Below are 11,086 nucleotides of genomic sequence, written 5' to 3'. Positions count from 1 at the left end.
TGTGTGTGTGTGTGTGTGTGTGTGTGTGTGTGTGTGTGTGTGTGTGTGTCTAAGTCTAAGACTATCCCTGCTTGCCTTTGGAGCTCTGACATGCTGCAGGTAGTGCCAAGTTCAGGTGGGAAGATGTGAGGCTCCTTGTAGCTATGGTCTCAGCTCTTCCTACATTCAGTCTTTTAATGGTTCATTGGTGTCATTAAGGTATTATTTTCTTAAAGAAATATGGTACTGGTGTGTCAGTAGCCATAAAAATGGAGCCTATTCTGGCCATATTTAAAGCTCAGTCACTTAACCCAATGTAGTGGAGGGGTGCCAGGGAACCTACCCAACCTGTGGGTGGAAAGGCACCCACGCTACTTACTGCAGCCTGGTTTTGGGTCTGTGGATCTAGAATGGTCCCTCAGAGGAGGGAAGAGATTTGACTTCAGTATCTGGATCACTCAGGCTGCTTGTCTTAATAGGAACATTCATGATTAGCTAGTTAATTTTAGGGGAGACCCAGAAGAATAGCACAGTGCAGAGGCTGCTTGAACACTAAAATTGAAGAGAGAGAGTAGGAATCCTCTATGATATTATGATGAATGCTGTGGTCCAGTTCAATGTGCTTTTAAGAAATCCTGCAGAGATCATGTGTTGTCCTCATTTGGTTAGTGCTGGCCTTTCTTTCGGGGATTGTGTAAGCCAACTTAGTCTACTTAGACTATATATGCCTTAGCCTAGAAGTGTCAAACCCCCAGCCCACCTGCAAAACTCCCTGGGGTGGCCCCAGCCAGATTAAAATGTAATTGGGAAATATTTAACAACATAAATAAAAATACAGTACAACACAGATAATGTTAATTTGTGGTTTTCTAAGTCAGTATGTGGCCACAACCACTGCTCTAGCAGGCATTAAAATTCTGAAGCAATTTTTGGGGGGAATAGTTAAAACTTGGAGCCAACATTTTTCTGTGGTAAATTGTTAGTGAAAGTCACTGTGGAAAAGTTGGTGTGATGTGCAAATTGTTGCTTTGTGTAGAATAGCTGCAGTGAATCCGCTCTCACAGAACAATGACAAAAGTTTACCTTCCACCTTTCGCAGGGCTTTTGCCCTTGTTTGGTTTTATTCTCATACCACCTCTTGAGTATAGGCAGGGTACAACAGGGTCCTCGTGACTGGCTGAGCTTAATCTCAGCCTGGTTTCTCAGGCTGGTTCTTTTCATTCTGTCTCACTGCATGTGACACATTTGTAGAGTTTTGTAAATATCTATAGGCGTGACATCCTCCTGGAAATGTTACCTTTTGGATAAAGTAGTCATGAAAGTTGTTGAAATGTGAATTTTTATGCTCTTCTGGTGATTTCAGATAGAAGGTGAGTCTTTTTCTGTTCATGTTGGTACTACAAGGCTATGGTATTGGGTAAATAAATCTTCCACTGACAAACGTGTATTTTCAGTTCTGTTCCCAAACCTGTTGTAATGTTGGAGACAGTTTTTTAAAGTATATGTACAGTAAATCTGTGCTTTCTGAATTGATTTAGAATGTTAATCTCCATAATATGCTTTGGTGGATATTTGTTCTTTTAGGGTGAAGCCACTTCATTATATCTCCTGGCTGGTGGGACATGAAGGCAAAGGTAGCATCCTGTCCTTTCTTAGAAAGAAGTAAGTATTCTGTTAACTCCCATGTCCTGTGGAGTGGTATTTGGAATGGGAGGGCACCAGGGAGGAGGGGAAGGGAATAAGCATTTATAAAGCACTTACTCTGTGCTGGGTACATGCTGAGTGCTTTGCAAAATATTATCTCATTTCACACTGAAATGGAAAATCGTAGATTCCAGGATGAGGCAGGAAGGGACAGACCTAGCTAAGAATTAAGTTATACCTTGCTGGTAAGGAAATTGATCGTTTAATGAATAAAGAGTTACCTTTAGATAAGATTGAAGAATTACAGTAAGGGCTTATGGGCTCACAGGACTTAAGAGTGAAAGACCCTGAGAGATTGTCCAGTCTAAGTCATTTGTTTAGAGAACTGAGAGGGGTTGAGTGATTTACTCAAGGGCACAAAAGGAGTGTTGGAGCTTGCCTTCAGTCTTAGGCCCCTTGACTATACCCAGGGCTTTGGGGTACCCCACACATGAAGAATGGACCAGGTTCTTTGGGGTGCTCAAATGGGTCTATGGAGGCACCTTGACAAACAGCCTACTTTTGCCATTCATTTCTTCTTTCAACTCGTGCAAAGGTTTTTAGCACGTGGCATAGACTGGACCATTCAGGTCCTTTGACTCTCAATTACAACCATCTGCCTGTTTAGCAATAACCTTATTATAACATCGATGAAATGAAAATTTCATTTACTTTAATATGTGGACTGTCTTTGGAGAACAAATCCTATTGAAATGAATTTTGGCAATATAAATGTATAAATATAAATAATGATATGTGTACCTTTTTCTTTTTTGTTTCTTTGTAATCATTGTAATACTCTAGAATCAGAATTGAACAATTGAAGTGATAACCAGTGTAAAATATACACAGTCTCTCAGGATAGGCAGACGGGGATTGTCCTTTGAAAGGACGCATTGCAGCTCTAATAAGCTATGACTTGGTGTACTTGATTAATATTACCTAAAGAAAACTGGGAAGAAGCCATGGATTTCCAGAGATTTAGTAGCTTATGTCAATCTTTCATTTCTTGGATGAACATTTAAAGTGCTATTAAGTTGCTAAGGTGTCCACAAACAGGTTATGCATATACCCGAACAGTGACAGAATCACAAGTTTATTTTGATCGACACTTTGTAAAACAGTATGAAGTTCTTAAAAACCATGCCTACTTATCTTGGACTCTTCTCTGAAGCGATTAGAGGGCCGGTCAAGCCGATGTCTCTCAAGGGGGCGTGTTAATGCCAGCAGGGGTAATCTTTTTCCCATTTTCCTCATCTCTGAAGAGATAGCATAGCATACCTTAAAAATTCAGCATCTTTGGGGGTCCACTTCAGTTGTTTTTCAATTGTGTCCAACTCTTTGTGACCCCTTTTGGGTTTTTCTTGGCAGAGATACTGGAGTGGTTTGCCATTTCCTTCTCCAGCTCATTTTACAGATGAAGAAACTGAGGCAAACAGTGAAGTGACTTGCTCAGGGCCACACAGTAGTACAGATCTGAGGCCCAATTTGAACTCAGGAGGAAGGATGTTCCTGACTCCAGGCCTGGCACTCTATCTACCTTACCACTCTGTTGTTCTCAGGTGGCAACCAAGACACTGAGAAGAGAAAAAGACCTTGCTTTGAACTCTTGAGTATGCTTGTGGTTGTAAAACTACAACTGGTGTAATGGATGTTAGTTGCAGTATCCTGAATGTTGGGAAGATGGTAGTGTTATCCTACCCAAGATGATCTAGTGGCTATACTTTGGTCCTTGATTGTCAGAGCCATGACTTTATGCAAGTAGGAGCAAAAGCTTGGATCGGGCCCTAGAAGACGGCTGTGAGATGAGCCGTGATGGGGAGACGAAGGCCAAGGGCATTGGCTTCTCAGAAGCTCTCAGAGGAGCTCACCCCCAAGGATGGCAGAAGCTCTTTCACATAAAACTGCTGTAAAGGCAGCCTGGGCTTCAGTAATAGAGCTTTGCAGCTGCCTGGGAGATCCTGCAGTGTCTGCTCTCAGGGAGGTGGTGAAGCAGATAGAAAGAATACAGGTTGACACCAGATACCTCTCGGGGCTGTTGGGAAGGGTGTCCAGGTTCATTACACACAGCCCTAGCTAGGGCCAAGCTCAGCGTTCCGTTGCTGGCCTAGGCATTCAGGAAAGACTTGTGATCATCCTGTTATGTCTATAACCAGGGCCACAAGTGCTCAAAGTAAGGAACTTGAGTCATCAGTCATGTTTCTGCCTGGTACACTAGTGTCTAGACAGGGAAATGTTTAGTGTGTTTTAGAATTTTCATAAGAAAAGACTGAAACCAAAAAACTGCACACATACACAATTAGCCTTTAGCTAATTGTCTTGAGAATTGACTAAGCCAGAGCTAGCCACCTTCCAGCTGACTGAAGTGTTGCTCTCTCCGCTTCCCTGGAGAGGTGTGAGGATACCAGGAGCTATCTCAACTGGAAAGAAAAAGCTGTCACTTGTTCAGAGGCCTGGTGCCATCTCAGTCCCCTCTCAACATTGTGTGCTCAAAATGTTGGAACAGGATTGCTTTGGTTGTGTGGAAAAGGGTTGGTGTCTTACCTCTTGAAAGCATAAGTAGACGCGGGATTGCTTCACATTTACATTTTTGTTTGATTCCGAATTCACCATAAGACTCTTGTGTCAGGAGAGCCTTGTGGTGATTGCAGATTTCAGAAAGAGTTCTTGTGGTTTTTTGTTTTTTTAAATTCATACATTGGTTTCCTTTTATTTTATTATGTATTTATTTAGCCCTGGCCTGAAAATTCATTGTTGAAGGTCACTTTAACAAAGCAGATGATGATTGGTAGGAAATTGATCCTTTTCGGGAGTTGTCTGGGGCATGGAGAAGGGAAGAATGACATTAGAACGGCAGATCTTCTGGACCCCAGACTAGCCTTCTCTCCACTCTAGCTTTCATTCTTTTATTAATGGCTGAGATTTCCTAATTAGACCTGGAAGTCTTTCAGTTAGCTAATATGAAATGTCACAAGTTACTATTTCTGGAATATAAATGGGATCATTTCTTTTATCTGTAGGTGCTGGGCTCTCGCATTATTTGGTGGGAATGGCGAGACAGGATTTGAGCAAAATTCTACATATTCAGTGTTCAGTATTTCTATTACATTGACTGATGAAGGTTATGAACATTTCAATGAGGTAAAAGTTTTTCCTTGTCAAAATGTTTTCTGTTGTTTATTTATCATAGTATTAAAAAAGACTCATCGAGTGTTTTGTTTTTAGGTTGCTCATACTGTGTTCCAGTATTTAAAAATGCTGCAGCAACTAGGACCTGATAAAAGGTAATGGGTACTTCTCAGAGGGCTACAGGAACTACCTTCTGAGAGGTGGGCTGCTTACCTTCCTATGAGGTGCTGAGCAGCGGGTACAAGAGACCCACGGGTGGGCCAGAGGCCTGGCTCGCTCAGGGGCTGCTCTTTTTCTTTTTCTTTTTAAATGTTTTATTAATTTATTTTGAATTATCAACAATCACTTCAATAAGCTTTTGAATTTTAAATTTTTCTCTCTCTCCCTCCCTCCCCAAGATGGCACGCAATCTAATATAGTTTATACATAGACATTCCTATTAAACATATTTTCACATTAGTGATGTTGTAAGAATTAGAACTAATAGGAGGAACCACCAGAAAGAGGAAACAAAACACAACGGAAGAAAAAAAGAGCAAATAGTATGCTTCAATCTGCATTCAAACTCCAGAGTTCTTTCTTTGGATTTTGGATAGCATTTTCCGTCATGAGGCTTTTGGAGATGTCTTAGATCCTTGTATTGCTGAGAGGGGCTAAGTCTATCAAAGTCAGTCATTGCACAATGTGTCTGTTACTGTGTGCAACATTCTCCTGGTTCTGCTGACTTCATTCAGCATCAGTCCAAAGGAGTCTTTCCAGGTTTATCTGAAGTCTGCCTGTTCATCATTTCTTATAGCACAATAGTATTCCATTACATTCATATATCTTATTCACACTTATGATTACTATTTGTGTCTTTCTGTCCATCCCTTTTCCCCGTTTATGCTTTTCTTTCTCCTTTCTCGTCCTCACTAATGTTTTGCTTTTGACCACTGCCTTCCCTCAGTCCCACCTCCCTTCTATTAGCCCCCTCCCTTTTCTTTCCCCTTTTCCCTCTTACTGCCTATAGGGCATGTTAGATTCCTTTTTTTTGTTTGTTTTTTTTTTTTCAGGCGATTGGGGTTAAGTGACTTATCCAGGGTCACACAGCTAGTAAGTGTCAAGTGTTTGGTCTGAGGCCGGATTTGAACTCTGGTCCTCCTGACTCAGGGCCGGTGCTGTATCCACTGAGCCACCTAGCTGCTCCAGCATGTTAGATTTCTATACCTAACTGATTATGTTATTCCTTTCTTGAGCCAAATCTGAAGAGAGTAAGGTTCAAACAATGCTCATCTCCCTCCCCTCTTTCCCTCTGCTGTAATAGGTTTTTGTGCCTTTTCCTGTGATGTGATTTACCCTGCCTCCTCCTTTCTTTTTCTCTCAGTACATTTTCTTAGTTAGATCAGATTAATCTACTTACATGGATCCATTTAACCCACTTGATTAGAATTTTTTATCATTACATCAAAGTCAATTTATATCCACCCCTTTTATGTATACCCCTTTAACATGGTATAATAACAATACAGTTCTCAAGAGTTACAAGTATCATCTTCCCTTGTAGGGATCTAAACAGTTTGCCCTTCTTAATAACATGTTGTTACTTTCTGTCCTGTTTACCTTTTTATGTCTCTCTTGAGTCTTGTATTTGAAGATCAAATTTTCTGTTGAGCTCTGGTCTTTTTATCAGGAAGGCATGGAAGTCCCCTATTTCGTTGAATATCCATCTCCTCCCCTGAAAGATCATGCTCATTTTCACTGGGTATCTTTTTCTTTTTCAAGGCCACCACTTATTCCTAGTCTTGAAAGGTGGATGTACCTTCCTGTCAGTGTTAAGGTCTTTCATTGTTCTTGTTCCACCCTCTCAGCCAGTCTGTAGCTTGCACCATCCCTTTTCCTCTCTGTAATTGGATTCAAATCTGGTTCCTGAGCAGCCTGGTTCCTTTGTGTCTCTGCCTGCTACCTGAATGTTCCGCCTTTGCCTCTAGATCTTATCTGGAACATCCTGAGTTCACCTGGTGGGCAGGGCCTGATTTTCTTTTGTGTCTGTGTCACCTGGCACAGAGCTGGTGCTCAGGGAAGCTTTGGCGAGGAGTTGAGCTTAGATTACTCCTTTGCTTCAGTTCTTGCTCATGTCTTTCTTAAGTGCTGTGGAGTGAAGCCATCCGAGGCGCTTACAGGGGAGTGTCTGCTAACCAGGAGAGTAATCTGGCGAGAAGGGGAACTTGAGCTGAGCCTTGGTGGGGGGTGAGTGAGGTGTTCTGAGGCATGAGACCAAGGACAGCCCCTACAGAGACATCGGGGTAGAATTTCACGGACTGAGAATAGCCCATAGTCCCAGTTTGTCTGAAGGGGAAGAATGTATGCTTAGCCTACAACCAGCTTGTGAAGGACTTTCAGGACTAGCCCAAGGGCGTTTTGTTTTATCTGAGAAATGAAAGCAAGCCCCTGGTGATACTTCTTGAGCAGGAGTGGGACGTGGTCAGCTCTGTCCTTTAGTTGTGGCGGCTGGGGGGAGGCCGGAGAGAGTGGTGGCAGGCATTCAGGTGAGAACTGAAGACGGCCAAACTAGAGGGGGAGGCGATGGCTGTGAGACCGGTTGAGGAAGGAGAATCCGTGGGGCTCGGAAGCTGACCAGACACACTGGAGATGAGTACAGAGTCCATCGTGGGCTGTGAGGATGGGAGTGGAGTCCTTAAAGGAAGCTGGGAAGATGTAGAGGGAGGGATGATGGATTCTCTTTTGGACATGCTGAGACTGAGATGGCAGTCGGTGATGCAGGCTGGGAACTTGGAGATACACAGATTTAGGAGTCCTATGCTGAGAATCTACGGAGCTGTTGCTCATTGAGAGAGGACAGAGGTCGGGATGGGAACCTCCATGCCCAGTGGGCCTAGGAACCTGTGAAGGGGAGACCCCAAAAGAGAGGTCTGGCAGGAAGGACGAGGAGGAAAACAGAGCAGGATCTTGAAAACCCAGGGAGGAGAGAAGGCAGCTAGGTGACACAGTGGAGAGAGCTCTGGCCTTGGAGTCAGGAGGACCTGAGTTCAAACGCAGCCTCAGACACTTGACACTTACTAGCTGTGTGACCCTGGGCAGGTCACTTAACTCCAGCTGCCTCACCAAAAAGCAAAAAACAAAAACAAAAAACCAGCTAGCATTCATTCAGTAGTGCTCTGAGGTTGGCAAAGCACTCTGCACGGGCGTTCTCGTGATGATCCTCACAATATCCCTGGAGGCAGGTGCTGTTGTTATCCTCCTTTTATAGGTGAGAGGGGACTGGGTCTGAGAGAGTCACAGAGCTAGGGAGTGCCTGAGGTAAACTGGAACTCTGGTCTCTCTGACTTCCAGACTGCACTACCTATAGCTGCTTCATGACCAAGAATTCTGTACAATTTATGAACTTTTGCAGAGCGCCTCAGGCAATGCATTATGTTTCAAAGATAAAGCAGGCCAGACGTCTTCAAGGAGTTTAGGCTGCTGGGGTAGTAAGACAAATATGTGAATTAACATGATGCATGATGTATGTATAGGAGAGGTCCAACCAGAGGTTTAACAAAGGACCAGTGATGATGCCTGAGGGGAGGGGAATAGAGAAAAATTTGACAGTGGGACAATTCCTGAGCTGGACCTTGAAGGGAAGAAGGATTTTGATAGAAATTTAGGGAACAGACCGTTGCAGACGTGGGGGAGTGATGCTTAAAGGCATCAGTGGGGGCTGGGGAAGAGCTACCAGCCTGCTTTGGTTCGAAAAGTATGGGAGAGAGAGTTGGAAGCCAGCTTGTGGAATTCCAAGCTGGTGAGTCTGCATTTATTTGGTGAGCACTGAAGGGCTCCTGCAGACTTTTGGGTGACATGATCATAATGTTATGTTTGTTTCCAGTGCAGGGGAGGTAGAAATAAATAAACATTAGAATTTCCATTAAATATGTTTGCAAGGATGGGCCTGGGAGGCTAGTTCACGGAGACTTTCCCAGTTGGGTGGGCCAGGGGTAATGGGGGCCTGAATTAGGAGGTAGCAACAAAAGCGTGGTTGGTGGGTAGGAGCAGTCCTGGGATTGGACAAGGCTTGGCAGCTGGTTGGGTGTGGGTGAGACAGGGAGCAACGGGAATCACAATTGATTCCGAAGGTTGAAAACTTGTAGCCTGAAGAACAGTGAGGCCAGTAAGAGACTTGGAGATATGAGAAGGAGGCCGTGCTCAGCTGGGGGCTCAGAAGGCTGAGCAGTTTTTTGGGGGTAGAGATGACTGCAGTTTTGACAGGTTGGTTTTTGACTCGGTAGCCAAGGGAGAGCCTGTGAAGAGTTTTGCGTAACAACTTGGCATGACCGGGACTGGGAAGGAGGAAAGTGAGTCTAGAATAATTGGAGAAAAGGCGAGATGGGAAGAGCTGGTAGGTTGTGCTAGTGTTCCAGGCAGGTGGTAGAAGTGAGTGGAAGAAGGCATTGATACAGTAGGCACCGAGGAAGGGCCACGGTGCCTAGAGCACTGGGCCTGCCCTCAGGAAGACTTGAGTGTAAATCCACCCACAGACACTTATTAGCTGAGTGACCCTGGACAAGTCACTTCACCTGTGTTTGCCTCGGCTTCCTCGCCAGTTAAACGGGGCTGATAATAATAACGCCTGTCTCACAGGGCTGTTGTGAGAACCAAATGAGATCATATTTGGAAAGTGCCTGGCACATAGTAGGCACCTAACGAACTCTTGTTTGCTTCCTCTTTCACCTATGTCGGTAGAGTTTATGGAACTTCTTAATGATTGGCTGGGAGTGGGAAGAGTCAGAGAATCCTAAAGTTTCACTGTGGGAGACAGAAAATGGTAGTTCTGCAGACAGAAATTGTCAAACGAGGAGGACGAAGAGGATCAGGCAAAGGGGAAAGGTGTTTTTTGTGTGGGGGCGGGGTGTCCCTCTTGTTCCTTACAGCAGCAAAGGCCTTGGAATTCTGCTTAGGTGGGATTATTCTAGTATTCCGTTAAGAACTTCAATAATATTCTGAAAATGTGATCATGTGATGCCCTCTAACTGTCATTTTCTTTTACAGAATTTTTGAAGAGATTCAGAAAATTGAGGATAATGAATTTCATTACCAAGAACAGGTACTGTGTGTCAAGCTTTTTTCAGTTTTGGTCTTTTCCTCACAGAAAGGGGCAGGAACTCTCATTCCATTCTATTGAACATTTTCCTGGCATTTGAAGTGTCATTCCCAGGTCCAGCTAAACCTCTCTGATATCTAAAAAATGTTCCCTGTGTAGTTAAATTAAGGCATAGAGACGGTTTGGTGTGCTGTGACGTTGGACAAGTGACTGAACCTCTCTCTCTCTCCATCTGTAAAACTGTGATGGTGCTGGCACTCACCAGAGGTGAGCTTTAGTTGCTTAGCTCTCTTTGTCTGTGCTCTGTACTCTCATTTGGTGACCTCATCAACTCTTACGGCTTTAACTGATGACTCCCAGTTGTGCATACCAAGCCCCAGTCTGGCCTGACCATCAGTGCCTCCTCACCATCTGCCTATGGATGCCCCAGAGGCATCTCAGACTCTATGTCTCTAAAGCAGAACTTATCCCTCTTCAGAACTTGCCTGTTTCTTTTGAAGGCAGTGCCATCTTTCCAGTTTTCAGATTTGCAACCTTGGCACTATCCTTACCTCCTTGCTGTCCTGCGCCTTACACCTTACACCTTACACCTCCAGGCAGTTTCAAGATCTTGCTGTTTTTACCTCAGTACCATCTCTTAGGTCTGGCCCCTTCTGTTGGCTCACACAGCTGCCACCCTAGTGTGGACCCTCATCACTAAGCACCTGGATTATTGCGGCAGCTTCCGGCTTGATCTTCCTTCCTTCCGTCTCCCCCCATCCAGTCCACTGGTGCCAGGGTGCTTCTTCTGAAGATCTGATGCTCTGGATCATCCCTTCTAGGGCTGTGGGGGCAGGCGCAGGGCCGACATCACCGTGTGTTACACAGTCGCCAGCCGGTTCTCTTTCAGCTCTTTCTTTGGTCTCATGTGGAATCCCAGTCAGTACTGGGACAACACTCCTTTCCCGAGCCTTTCTGGGTGTAGGTCCTGGGGGTTTGGCAGCTGCCTCATGAACTCTTCCCACATACCAAGAAAGTGCATGGGTGAGTGGGGACAAGAGGAAGCTCCTTGAGGGCAGGGGTGTCTCCCTTTTTTATTTGTGTTCCCAATGTTAGTCACATGACAGATACTTAATAAATGCTTCCTGATTGATTGATGACCTAGACTTGGAGCCTTGTGTTGAGGGTTGGATTCTCTACCTGGGCTGTGTCAACTTGGGCAGAGGTCTTTCCTTCTCTGAT

The 11,086-nt window shown here is 44.4% G+C and overlaps 1 protein-coding gene across 2 annotated transcripts in view; it reads left to right on the top strand.

The window, feature by feature from the left end:
* Nucleotides 1–11,086, top strand: part of NRDC (nardilysin convertase) — a 72,438-nt gene that overhangs the window by 36,272 nt on the left and 25,080 nt on the right. For both annotated transcript variants that reach the window (XM_027838252.1, XM_027838251.1), the window contains 4 exons: nt 1,564–1,641; nt 4,683–4,803; nt 4,888–4,946; nt 9,814–9,868. In XM_027838252.1, the coding sequence (XP_027694053.1) occupies nt 1,564–1,641; nt 4,683–4,803; nt 4,888–4,946; nt 9,814–9,868 (313 nt within the window). The remainder of the gene's footprint in view (nt 1–1,563; nt 1,642–4,682; nt 4,804–4,887; nt 4,947–9,813; nt 9,869–11,086) is intronic.

This window comes from Vombatus ursinus, unplaced genomic scaffold (assembly GCF_900497805.2).
Source record: "Vombatus ursinus unplaced genomic scaffold, bare-nosed wombat genome assembly UNPS02014825.1, whole genome shotgun sequence".
NCBI classification, from domain to species: domain Eukaryota; kingdom Metazoa; phylum Chordata; class Mammalia; order Diprotodontia; family Vombatidae; genus Vombatus; species Vombatus ursinus.
This window is presented reverse-complemented; position numbering and strand designations above follow the sequence as displayed.